Source organism: Saccopteryx leptura, chromosome 1 (assembly GCF_036850995.1).
Source record: "Saccopteryx leptura isolate mSacLep1 chromosome 1, mSacLep1_pri_phased_curated, whole genome shotgun sequence".
Lineage (NCBI taxonomy): Eukaryota > Metazoa > Chordata > Mammalia > Chiroptera > Emballonuridae > Saccopteryx > Saccopteryx leptura.
The window spans coordinates 172,570,729-172,584,601 of NC_089503.1; the positions used below are offsets into that span (position 1 = coordinate 172,570,729).

Genomic DNA, 13,873 nt, shown 5'->3' on the forward strand with positions numbered 1-13,873 from the left:
AAAGTACTGCAAATCACCCTATCCACGTTCTAATGGCACATTATTAGAGCAGGGCCCCAGAGAGCCGAGAGCCCCCTCAGAAGCCAGGATGCTAACATGGGGGCAGAGGACCACAGGAAGCTCTGGCACATCTACAGAGACCTGGCACCCACAGATAGCAGTCATGCCTCCCTGTGCAGCTAGTCTGTGATGCAGAGCTCTGCGGTGCAGAAGGGGAGACTGCCCAGTAGGCAGCACACAGAGCAAGTAAGGGGTGCAGGAGGGGAACCGCGGGGGAGGCAGGAGCCACAGGGAAGAGGCTGGGCTGTTCGACTTGTACTCCTTCCTCTTGTTTCTTAATTCTTAGAATTATTTATAATTAAGAGCATTTCACAGCAAAATCTACCTGATCCTAAGAAAAATGACATATGTAATCAGACATACAAGAATCAAGAGCCTGATCAGGCAGTGGCACAGTGGATAGAGTGTCAGACTGAGATGCCGAGTACCCAGGTTCAAAACCCCGAGGTCACTGACTTGAGCATGGGCTCACCAGCTTGAGTGTGGGATCACTGGCTTGAGCGTGGGATCATAGACATGACCCCTCAGGGTCATGAGCTTGAGTCCAAAGGTCGCTGGCTTGAAGCCCAAGGTTGCTGGCTTAAGCAAGGGGTCACTTGTTCTGCTGTAGCCCCCCAGTCAAGGCAAATATGAGAAAGCAATCAATGAACAATTAATGAGACTAAGGAGCTGCAACGAACTGATGCTTCTCATCTTCCTTCCTGTCTGTCTGTCCTTGTCTGTCCCTGACTGTAAAAAAAAAAAAAAAAACCAAGAAAAACAGACACTTCCATCAGTTTAAAGAAAATGGGGAAAAAGTTGAGGGGCTTTTCTGCAACCGTTTCTACCAAACAGGTCTATTTGAAAGAGGTTCTAATTCGCACTGTTAAGTGTTCCCTTGAGTTTCAAGTCAGATGGCACACGTTTTGCACACACACACAAAACCGCACCTTTGCTTGGCAAGATTAAAACTAAGGTGGACAAACCAGCTCATCACTGAATAAAACATTCCAGGAACCATAAACATAGAATAAAATTCTGAAACTAGAGCATGTCTCTGAACACAGAATTAGGAACCACTGGGCCTGACTTCAAGAAATGTTACCTCCATCCCTGCCACTAAGCGCCACAAACAATTCTCAGAGAGTTATACAATCATCACGTGATGCAGGATTATGTCAGCATGCATGTTTCTTCCCCAGCCCCTCCCCCTGCCACTAGATGGCGAGCTGCTGCTTATTAGTTAGTACTTCCAGGTGTTAATAGGCCTATCAGCAGGTCTCAGTAAATGCTGAGTGTTACATCAAAATGCTGGAGAGCAGACAGTGCACAAACAGCATGCTCTCCCAGCAACTGGAGGTCACAGGCTTCCCCACAACCTCATGGGGCCCCTTCCAGCCCACTAACCTTAGGGGCCTTCTCAGCTTTCAGTTTGCGGACCAGCTCTCCTTGGGCAGCAACTTCATCATACAGAGCTTTAGTCCCCGCAGTGCTCACTGGGGGCTTGGGAGCAGACTTCTGCCCCACCATGGCTGGGGGGCTGCCGGGCTTGTACTCCTGGCCCGTTTTCTCCTTGTAGTCAGCTTTCTGAGCCAAAAGCTGCTTCACCGCCGCATCGACATCTTCCTTGGCTGCTTTCTTGGCCTTTAACTCCCGAACCACATCCCCCTGAGCAGCTACTTTATTGTAAAGGAGCAAGGCGTCCTCCGAGGGCGCGCATGTGTCAGTCAGAGGCGGCGCTGGTCCCTCCTTAGCAGGAGTGGTTGTCTACGGGGGCAGAAAACCAAAAGTAAGATTAATTCATGTCAATGGTCTCCCCACAAAATTAAATCAAACTGATAGTTTTATAATGCTTCAAATTAAAACAAAGCTTTAAAATCAGAGACCAGTTTTTCACATGTGTAAATCAAAAGCTCAAGGTGTGACACTCCCACTGGAAAGTTTCAGACTCGTATTTCCTCGTGAACTAAGAGCTCCTGCTTCCCCCCATCACCATTTATTGACTAAGTCACCCAAAGCAGAACTGGAGGTCACTGTCTCACCAATTCTACGTCCTGATTCGTGTGTGTCCCGCTCTGCATCCTCCATGGGCTCAACCTCTGACCACCTACACCGCCTTACCTGTCTCTTCACTGATGCTCATCTTCAGTGACCACCCAATTGCCGACATCTATCAGTCCCTACTGTGCCCCGCAGCGCTCAGGTGCCCCGGGAGCTCAGATGCTGGGGACAGTAGAAATAGCTGAGGTAAACCGAGCAACATCCCCAACATCTGTCAAACACCATGTGCACCACAAGCAGTGGTAACATCAGAGTGTGCTACACTACTTCCCACAATGCTGTGTCTTTGCAAAGCTGGGTGTCCCACAGCTGCTGTGTTAAAAATCAGATACCATGGAAAATCACTGTGGGACAGGAAGGGGTGTGTTCAATTAGAGCCCAAGGTTGAAGGAGAAAATGAAATTATTGTTTTTCTTTCAATTTGTTATCATTTAAAAAGTAAAATAAAAATAAGATGAAATATATTTAACAGCAAAATATTTTTTAAATGAAATTTAAGGTTTTTTGTTTCAACTTATACACATTATTTTTTCAAATGGCTAAGTTACTTGGGCTATAAGTGTGTATCTAGTTGTTTGGACTTGGCTACTTAATGAACAGAGGGACCTGCTAGGAATTTCATTAGGCCTCGAGGGGCCATGAAGAGCTGAGCACCAAGGGTGCTGTGACCTGAGAGAGCGTGAGGACCCCTGGCCTTCTCAACAGACTCAGCTTCTGCAGACATGTCACCATGTCCCACACGATGGGGACGGAGCTGTCTGCACCAGGCACGGGACCCCAGGCAGACTGCTGAGTCACTGCTGCGCAGACAGACAAAGCGTGAGCTCCAGGATGAAGTGAGGAGAGGGAGGCAGGCCCGGTCCTACACTCCCAGCAACCACACATCCCTTCCCGTCCTTCCCCTCCAGTAGCACTGACTGCCGGGGCTCTTCCCCAGGACACTCTGGACTGTGGAAGGTGCAGACGGGAAACAGAAGACCATCGCTGTCCTGACACCACTAGCAACTGTTAAAGAGTCCTGGGCTAGGCTTCTCGTCCAGCTCACGCACAAGGCGAGCAGCTGGTGCAGAGGCCCTGGAGAAACCCCAGCCAAGCAAAGCTCAGACAAGCACACTGGCTGTCAGAAAGGAGAGGGTCTGCTCCAGCTGGACTAGGGAAGAAAACCTGCTAGAAGTATTCTTTTAATCTAGTCGCTGACTTTTTCACATAACATTGGAAATTTTAAAAATCTTGATTTGTAAGGTTATTTTAAACTCTTACACAACAAAACAAAACCCCCAAAAGTAAGAGCTATTGTCTTCTTCAGTCTCCACAGCGAGAAAGGCAACCATTTGTAAAAGAGTATAGCTTGACCAGGCAGTGGCGCAGTGAATAGAGCATGGACTGGGACACAGAGGACCCAGGTTTGAAACCCTGAGGTCAACGGCTTGAGCATGGGCTCATCCAGCTTGAGCGTGGGCTCACTGGCTTGAGCACAGGGTCACTGGCTTGAGCCCAAAGGTTGCTGGCTTGAGCAAGGGGTCACTCACTCTGCTGTGGCCCCCTAGTCAAGGCACACATGAGAAAGCAATCAATGAACAACTAAGAAGCCACAATGAAGAGTTGATGCTTCCCATTTCTCTCCCTTCCTGTCTGTCTGTCCCTATCTGTCCCTCTGTCTCTGTCACAAAACACACACACACACACAAACACAAAAAAACTAAGATTCTAAACCCAAGAATAAGAAAGATCAATGATTAGAGACATGTCGGTAAAAGGCAACACCTACCTCATTTTTTATTGTTTCTATTTTGGTCTTTTCCTTTGACCCAGATGTCGGCATTTCCTTTGTATGCCCATCAGGAATGTATATTAAAACACAAGGGGCTTCTCTGCAGCTATGCGGGCTACAAGGAACATGAGGGGCCAGAAGAGTTTACTTGAAACAAGTTACTTGAACAGCAATTAAAACCAAGTCCTCGATTCATTCAATGGCATTGTGTTCATGCTCTTCAAAATATGAACAGTGCATTCTCTTATCTGAATCAGAGGTTCTTCAGAGTAGTTTAAAAACAATGTATATATTAATAAAAACTGACCATGCTAATTATAAACACCCAATTTATGAATGTGCAGAGCTGTGAACATGCTAACCCATGAGGCACCAGAGGCACCAGTGACGATGACAGTCTCACTCTTGACTTAGACAGCAATTCATTACATATAAGCAGAGTAACTCCTGCAGAACATTTATTTAATAAGAATTTCTCAATTCTAAAGGGTAATTAGCAAAATCTACTGCCCTAAGACCATTCACAAGCAAAGATTTTCCTCAAATTTTATAGTAAAACCCAACATAAACATAAAGAATGTAGTAACAATAGGATCTCCACATCTTGTCAATATTTTTTCTTTTTTTTTTGTATTGTTCCGAAGTTAAAAGCAAGGAGGCAGTCAGACTCCCGGCATGCGCCCAACCGGGATCCATCTGGCATGCCCACCAGGGGGCAATGCTCTGCCCATTTGGGGTGTCACTCAGTTGCAGCCAGAGCCATTTTAGCGCCTGAGGCAGAGGCCACAGAGCCATCCTCAGTGCCCGGGCTAACTTTGCTACAATGGAGCCTTGGCTGCGGGAGGGGAAGAGAGAGACAGAGAGGAAGGAGAGGGGGAGGGGTGGAGAAGCAGACAGGCGCTTCTCCTGTGTGCCCTGACCAGAAATCGAACCCAGGACTTCCATATGCCAGGCTGACGTTCTACCACTGAGCCAACCGGCCAGGGCCTCGTCAATATTTTTATCAACAGTTTTATTGAGATAAAATGTATAAATCAAAAAACCCTTTGAAAGAACACAATTCAGTGATTATATAAAGTGTGCAACTACCACCACTATCTAATTTTAGACATTTCTATCATCCCAAAGAGAAACTCTCAACCCTTTACCTTCACTCTTTCCAGTCCCCCATTCCTCCAGACCATGGCAATCACTAACCTACTTTGTTTCTATGGATTTCTCTATTCTGTACACTTGATATTTAGACTGGCTTCTTTTATTCAGCACATGTTTATAAGGGTCGTGCATGTTGTAGCATAATCAGTACTCATTCTTTTTCATGGCTAAATACAGTAATATTCCTTTATTGATGAACCATTTTGCTTATTTATCAGCTGATGAACATCTGGGTTGTTTGTACTTTAAGCTATAATGAATAATGCTGCTATGAGCCTTTGTGTACAAGTTTTCCTATGAACACATCATTATTTGTAAGTACATACTGAGAAGTGGAATTGCTGGGTAAAACAGTGACTCTGTGATTTAAACTTCTTGAAGAACTGCCACACTGCTTTCCAAAGTGATGGTATCACTTTACATTTCCACCAGTAATTATGAAGGTTCCAATCTCTTCACATCTCTAACACTTGTTATCATCTCTGATTACAGTCACCCTAGTGGGTAAGGAGTGCCATGTCACGGTGACCTTGACTTGCACCTCCCTAGTAACTACTGATGACAAGCAGCTTTCCATGTGTGTGCTGACCTTTTGCATATCTGCTCTGGAGAAATTTTTTCTTTATAATTGGACTACATGAAGATGAATTATGAGATGGTTTAGTTTTAGAAGTAAATTTGTTAATATTATGCTGTTTCTAAAATACCACTGATTAAAGTCAAGTCTGCAATACTAAATACAGAAGAACAAATCAAACTGGACAGAGGATTGCTAGGTACAGTATTTTAGTGGAAGTTCAATTCAAAAACATGATTTACTAGAAGCACTTCCCACCTTTTCATTCAGCTGTTCAGTGACATTCATTTACCTGACAGGCTCATATGGCTGATCACATATGAAGAATCCCCTTCTCTGGAGCTGTATAATGTCTCCTTTCTTCAAATCCTTAAGGCAGGGATCCCCCAGCATGAGTTCCTCGTGCTGTAAAGATGACATAGATGAAAGAAAATATACTTTTTCAAAATCAGAGCACTAAAAACTCTACTATGCAACAGTTTTTCCAGAAGCTGAAACATTCCTGTTTTAAACATATATGTTAAGAACTTTACTACTTAAGACATACAATAAAACAGAGAAGTATTAAAATAAATAACTATATTTATTGTCATTTTATAAACTGGCTTCAGGAAACCTTTACACTAACTTGCTCGTTGTCCCACCATGACTATGAAGCACATGGACCGAAAAGGCCCACTAACGAAGCCCGTTAAGCATGGGAGCCCTCGAGCCAGGATGCCTGGGTTTGGATTCCAGCTCCCCCATGCCTGTCTGTCCTCGGGCAACTCACTATGACCCTCACTATGCCTCACTCTCTACCATCTGTAAAATGGGAACATGACTCTTTTACATCTTTTTATTTTAATAAAAATCCTTTCCATTTTATTTGAGGAACCAAATACCTAACACTAATTCTAAAACTTCTAGAGAAGTGTCCAGAGCAGGGAAGCTGAAGCACCGTTTCCAGGTTACCTTACTGTTCTTGTTGACATACTGCTTGAAGTCCTCATCTTTCCCCAGCACGGGCTTCGTGATCAGGTGCTCATAGGTGACACAAACCGCTGGGATGGGCAGAGCCCGGGCCGTCTCCGCAAGCCAGGTGATCTTAGTGGTTTTCTTGTAGTCTTTGTTCTCCAAATTCAGCTTTGCATCAAGAGATACAATTTTTCCATTCGCATTTCTAGGTATAAAATTGAAAAGTTTTTTTTTAAAAAAAGAAACCCTAACTGCTGTAACAGCATCTGTAACAAAGGACAGGGGATTTTCTGTAACAAATAATGAATATTTGTAAAAATATCAAATCACACATTTATTTGCATTTTTCAGACATATACTGGTTAAGAGATAAATAAAATATAATCCCTGCTATCAAGATACTAATAATCTCCTGGACAACAGAGCCACACACATCTGATGAAGAGCATGAATACAGTTACAAAATTCAAAGTCACCTGCACGAAACATCAAAAAATCTAAAATAATATATTTTAAAACTTTAGCAATTACTTAAAATCATATGAAACTACTAGACAATTAAGATGCCAGAGTTTACATAAATTTATCTTAGCATACTATGTTCCATTTATGTCATCTTAAAATCTATTTAGTAAGTAGAACACACCATAGTCACTGGAAAGTTCACGGTCATCATTAAACACTTAATTTTAAAGCATATTTTAGGATATAAAAAATATATATAAATTTTTCAAAGAATTCTTCCATCAGGCCCTGGCTGGTTGGCTCAGCAGTAGAGCGTCGGCCTGGCGTGTGGGGGACCCGGGTTCGATTCCTGGCCAGGGCACATAGGAGAAGCGCCCATTTGCTTCTCCACTCCCACCCCCTCCTTCCTCTCTCTCTCTTCCCCTCCGGTAGTCAAGGCTCCATTGGAGCAAAGATGGCCCGGTCGCTGGGGATGGCTCCTTGGCCTCTGCCCCAGGCGCTGGAGTGGCTCTGGTCGCGCCAGAGCGACGCCCCGGAGGGGCAGAGCATCGCCCCCTGGTGGGCAGAGCATAGCCCCTGGTGGGCGTGCTGGGTGAATCCCAGTCGGGCACATGCGGGAGTCTGTCAGACTGTCTCTCCCCAGTTCCAGCTTCAGAAAAGTAAAAAAAAAAAAAAAAAAAAAAAAAAAAAGAATTCTTCCATCAGGCACCTGTGTAACGCAAATTAGATGGTAAAATGGGACCCTAAAACATTAGAACTATTTATGTCTAGATGAAATAATTTTTAGCATCACAGGCAAAAGCTACCCCGACAGCCTATTATTAGTCAACTGGAACCTACATGGAGAGAACAGCACCATCGGAATTTGCAGCATGTGTGCCTGGGCAGGTGTACAGTCAGCCACGTGAATGTTGCGGAACTAGTCAATTTTTAATAAGCGAACAGACATAAAATACCTTCCCTCTATATTTATTTGAAATCAAAAGTTCTTACTTGTGTATTTTAGTAACGTTGATGTTGCCCCAATTTATGAACGTCACCATCTCCCCCTCTGAGAACGTCTCTGCATCGGCACCTTCAATGAAGACTCTGGGGCTGTACCACATGGGCTTTAAGCCCACGTCAGGATTCTGATTGATAAAAAGGGGGAGTGCTGGTTAAAATAACTTACTCCCTGACCAGGCAGCGGCGCAGTAGATAGAGGGTCAGACTGGGATGTGGAGGACCCAAGTTCAAAACCCTGAGGTCGCCAGCTTGAGCGCAGGCTCATCTGGTTTGAGCAAGGCTCACCAGCTTGAGCCCAAAGTCACTGGCTTGACCAAGGGGTCACTAGGTCTGCTGAAGCTCCCAACCCATCAAGGCACATATGAGAAAGCAATCTAAGGTGCCACAATGAAGAATTGATGCTTCTCATCTCTCTCCCTTCCTGTCTGTCCCTATCTGTCTCTCTCTGTCACAAAAACAAAAAACAACTTACTGAATCTTGGGTGGAAATTTCCATATTCCTCCATTTTAGCCTTTACCAAAAAGTGTTATCTGTGTTAGTTGGAATCCCAGCTCTGTGACACTGGCTACTCAACTGACCAGTAATGCCAATAAATCTAGACAAGGCGGCCTGTCCGTGAGACAACTCCCAACCCAATTCATTCTGCTCTGAGATGTGACAGTATTTCCTGACCCTCCAACCAGAATCTGCTCTGCTGTCCTCAGAATCCCACTGCTTTGATTTTGCAGCAAAGAAGAAAATAAAGTCACTCCTGACCAGCAGCCGCAGATGATAGCACAACAAATATCACACCCTGGCAGGAAACTGTGAACCTTTCGTATTTTGGAAGACAAATTTTAAAGGTAGAACTACAGTATTTCCCCCGAAGTAAGACACATCTTAATTTTGGGGCCTGAAATTTGAAAAAAAAATGTACTACATAAAGTTATTGAACTCAAGTTTTATTCATCATAAAATTCATACAACTCCTCATCACTGTCAAAATTTCCATCCATTAGCTGGTCCTCATCTGTGTCTGATGACGAATCACTGCCTTCATATATTGCCTCATCCTCAGTTCCACTTATGGCATATGTCCACAACTTCTACAACCACTGTATGAGACACACACAGTTTTTAGACCCCAAATTTTTCGGGAAAGGGTGCATCTTATACATGGGGAAATACAGTATATATGTAACAAAGTTTCTGCCTTTTCAGTATAGATTACACGAAGAAGATATATTTCTGGGGAATTAAAAGAATATTAGACTTGTTAAATTTCAGTTTTAGAGAGGATTCAAAAGAAAAAATGTACAAAGATCCTCTGAAACAAATGTTAGACAGCATGTATTTAATAATTTCAATAATTAAACCAATGCATTTGAGAAGAAGCAGTATTTTGTGCTAGGCTCAGAACAGAATACTGACTGACAGGCTAAGTATGGGAAACGGTAATATGTAATGGAAATTCCAGAGATCAAACTGAGTAATCCAGTCATCATTTAAAGTGCATTTCCTTATCAATTAATTCCAGTTTAATGATGAGCAGTAATTTCATTTATGCTATTTGACTGTAACAATCATTTTAACAAATAAGCACCCTTAAGGAGTTTTATTCTCACCATTTACATTTTAAAAATGTCACCCTGGCCGGTTGGCTCAGCGGTAGAGCGTCGGCCTGGCGTTCGGGGGACCCGGGTTCGATTCCTGGCCATGGCACATAGGAGAAGCGCCCATTTGCTTCTCCACCCCCCCCTCCTTCCTCTCTGTCTCTCTCTTCTCCTCCCGCAGCCAAGGCTCCATTGGAGCAAAGATGGCCCGGGAGCTGGGGATGGCTCCTTGGCCTCTGCCCCAGGCACTAGAGTGGCTCTGGTCGCAACAGAGCGACGCCCCGGAGGGCAGAGCATCGCCCCCTGGTGGGCAGAGCATCGCCCCTGGGCGTGCTAGGTGGATCCCGGTCGGGCGCATGCGGGAGTCTGTCTGACTGTCTCTCCCCATTTCCAGCTTCAGAAAAATACAAAAAAAAAAAAAAATGTCAGTAAACTGCACATTTAAGCTAACTGTAGTGGCTGATACATACATCAGACATCATTATTCACCTAATCAGATCAACTAATGTCTTACACACACACACACACACACACACACACACACACACACACACACACTCACTCTCTCTCTCTCTCTCTCTGTCTCTTTTCCTCTCTCTCCCAAATCTTATTAGGGTTCCCCTTAAAATAACTCAAATCTTTCAAATTAAAAAATATGTAATGTCAAACATAGACAATCACTTAGGACAGGATAGCTCTTCATGACGCACATCACCTAATATAAGTTAGTCTATGAATATAACATAACTCTGATGTATCAGTCTGTTAGTGTATGAGTGAGTCTATGGACACAATCTTTATTATATAATAAAGATATTTATAGACAACTCACAAAACTGGAAGAAAAGGATCTCCTTTTGCCTCAAAGCACCCAAGAAAGTCAAGACTACCCAAGACAATAACTATGGCTGATCTAAGAACTTCCTCCTGCCCATATCTGAGATTTACATTCGGAATTTAGTACAAATTTAGCAAAGAACACTGTGACAAACTGGATACAAGTCGTGAGTTAGCATTACTAGATCCAACGTTCTGGCTTAAAGACAAAGGCATGAGTTAGTGAATGACCTGGTTAATGGAGAATGTGCCTCAATTTCCACATAAAGGTCAGAGTGTGAACCGGAATGCCTCATCTCTCAAGAGTCCCAGAAGAGATGGATTCTTACTACACAATAATGTTACCTCCACAGAATAAAAAACAGACACCAACCGAGAATAACAGTTCTGTGTGATGCTCTGTAGATTTTATTTTACATACTTACTTTTTTTAAGTGAGCAGAGGGGAGATAGTGAAACAGACTCCCTCATGTGCCCCAATTAGGATCAACCCGGCAACGGCCATCTGGGGCCAATGCACTGCCCACAGGGGACCTTTGTAGGTTTTACTAGAATAAATTTCTCCAGCAAGAAGGCCACAAATATATTTACTCCAGTTAGCATCAAATCCTGACAAAATGATTTCCAGACCACCGTATGCCACCAGAGCACACTGTCCCTCCCTGCTTTTATCTATCCTGCCCCTTCGATGAGAGAACAAGGTGGTGAATCTGCAGTCACCTTTGGGTGTTTGGCGACTTCTTTCATCTCTTCCCGAGCTTCTGGGATGTTCACTGGAACCACCTCCTTCTTCAGTAACGCAACGTATCGTGGCGCCACCGGGTCAATAACCTGCAATGAGTGCATCCTCGTGTTACAGCATTCAGATATTCTTTACGTCTCATAAATAATAGCAGCACAGGAATACTACCTGGCTTTCTCTGTTACTGCATTTACTAATTTTTTTATCTTCTAACTCTTTTCTAGCATTTTAACTGTCAGGTAGAACAGAGAGGAATGATCATAATGAAGACCACGTGAAGAACTGGGAGGTCTTTTCCAAGAATGGGCGCCAACAGGGGAAGAGAAACTGACTGGTTAAAGCATAACAGAGTATTTTGAAAATAATCTCTAACTCTGGGATTAGAAGATATGGAAAACTTATCCTGTGAGGTAATACATTAATCCTACATGTGAATATGATATTCAATTTTGTATTGTTGGAAAAGTCCATTTTGAAGGAATACAGACGTGTTTTAGCATAATTTTCCAAAATCAGTTTTAGGCAATGCATCACCATCAAAAGCAGAATAGCATTAGGTCACTATAATAAGGCAATTGTATAGATTAAAAATAGAAACAAGCACTTCTACTTGTCTGCATGCTGTATATACAGAGACCACTGTATTCCCAGTACCTAGTGAGGGTCTGGCACATATAGGTAATCATTAAATACTTGCAGATTAACTACTAGTTTCCTGGCAAGATGAAAAGTCAGGCTAAGAAAACAAAAATTAACAGCGTTTTCAGAGGGATGCTGAGATTATGAACCACCCCTATCTTGCTGTGTCCTTCATTCATTTCTCCCTTCTCTTCTCTTCCACGGAGAATACACTTTGTGAATAAAGCTCTTTCCCCAAAGCCATGTGTGAAGCGCTGCAAATAAGCTGAAGCTAATGCCCTTGTGCTTTAGCAGATGATGCTTCAGAAAACACCGAGTTACTAAGAGCAGGCAAATGTCCAAGGATTGATGCTTAGCACTTACTTCACAACGCAATGGCATGAAACTTAGTTCATGGACACTTCCCTTACGTTTTATTTGCAGAGCTTGGAAGGAAAGACAGAGCCAGCTATAAAATCTCAAAGCAGTAATTAGAGACTGAATGTGATATGAACTCTAAATAAGAGATGTGCCCCAGAGGCCACAGGGAAGGGAAAAGTAAAGGAATGTAGAAAGGAGTCACGAAGGCAGCAGCAGGAACAAAACACAAGTACCTGAGCAGAATGACTTCATTCTGATGACCATCACAATCTTATACTGAACTGTGCTTTTTAAAAAGTTTCCAATTATAGATGAGATCCAATATTATTTTATATTAGTTTCAGGTGCACAGCAGTGATTTGACATTTATATAATTTACGAAGCAATCCCACCTCTAAATACCCACGTGACACCACGCATAGTCATTACCATATTATTGACTTGATTCCCTGTGCAGTACTTTACAGCACCAGTAAAACTGTAATACGTTTATAAGATGGTGCTTAGCGATTAAAGATCCCAGACTCAGGAAGGATAAAAAAGCAGATGGAAAAATCCTCATCTGCTTTCCCTCCCACACTGCCACTGGGAAGACAGGAGGGCCTGGTTTTGTTTAAAGACACCAGTGCACACACGTATCAGTAGCACAGAAGAGATAAGAGCATCGACTCCTGGAAACTGAGACATATGGACACGTCACTTCTCTGCTCCATCCACCCAGGCAGCTGGCTCTCCCCCACATTAGCAGAAGGGCCGCTCAGTCTGTGAGAAAGAGGGTGTCTAGATCCTGAGAGTGTCTAGATCCTGGCTGACACCACATGCAGCTGGCGGAGGGGAGCAGGGATGACCGAGCTAAGGGTGCCCTCCATGGGCCCCGTCTGGTCCCAGATCCCTGGCAGCCCGATCTGAACACTCAGGCAGGTAAGTCAAAGACACAATCCCGGAAACTCTTCCTAAACTAAGAAATAAGACATGAAGTCACTGACAAGGGGACTCTTCAGCTAACTGGCCCAGCCAGCTCCCCCCCACCCCCCTTGAGGCTCGGCTGACATATCCTCATCCTTCCCTCAGGCCTCCAATTACTGTTAGTCCCCCGTGTTAAACATGAGCAGACAACCAGGCTAACCAGACATCTGAAAAAATGCCTTTGATAGCAAATAAAAACCCAAATAAACAACCTGGAGGAAATACTATTAGTATTATAACCATGAAACAGGAAGAGGAAGTTATTTTGAAAATTCAGGAAATAAAAGAGAAATCTTGGAAACCCGAGAGCATAAATGAACAAGTTAACAGAAGGGTCACAGGGCACGTCTACCAGGGGGTCACAGGGCAGGTCTACCAGAAAGTAGTCGAAGACAGAAAATGAAGTTTGAGGACCAGTCCAGGAGGGCCAACACTTGCTCAGGAAGAGTTACAAAGAGAAGGAAGAAAACAAAGTAAATAAAACACACAAGAAAAAAATTTCAAGAAACCTTCCAAGAACTGCAGGAATGTTTACAGAATGCAAGCCACGTTCTTCCAATGGCTATGAATAAAAACAGACCCACCCCACGGCACGACGTCATGAAATTTCAAAGTGAAAAAACAGGTCATAAACGAGTCTCAAAACTCTTCTTCCTCCCAGGCCCCTTCTCAGGGAGCTGCCGAGGGTGCAGCAGAGCACAGCGAG

At 43.7% G+C, this 13,873-nt stretch overlaps 1 protein-coding gene across 1 annotated transcript in view; it reads right to left on the reverse strand.

The window, feature by feature from the left end:
• The window catches only part of EPRS1 (glutamyl-prolyl-tRNA synthetase 1), a 47,978-nt gene that overhangs the window by 16,109 nt on the left and 17,996 nt on the right, over positions 1-13,873 (reverse strand). Inside the window, exons 13-18 of the mRNA XM_066380298.1 lie at positions 11,181-11,291; positions 8,019-8,155; positions 6,558-6,765; positions 5,896-6,008; positions 3,869-3,986; positions 1,447-1,806 (exon numbers count right to left, since the gene is read on the reverse strand). Coding sequence (XP_066236395.1) covers positions 1,447-1,806; positions 3,869-3,986; positions 5,896-6,008; positions 6,558-6,765; positions 8,019-8,155; positions 11,181-11,291 — 1,047 coding nt within the window. The remainder of the gene's footprint in view (positions 1-1,446; positions 1,807-3,868; positions 3,987-5,895; positions 6,009-6,557; positions 6,766-8,018; positions 8,156-11,180; positions 11,292-13,873) is intronic.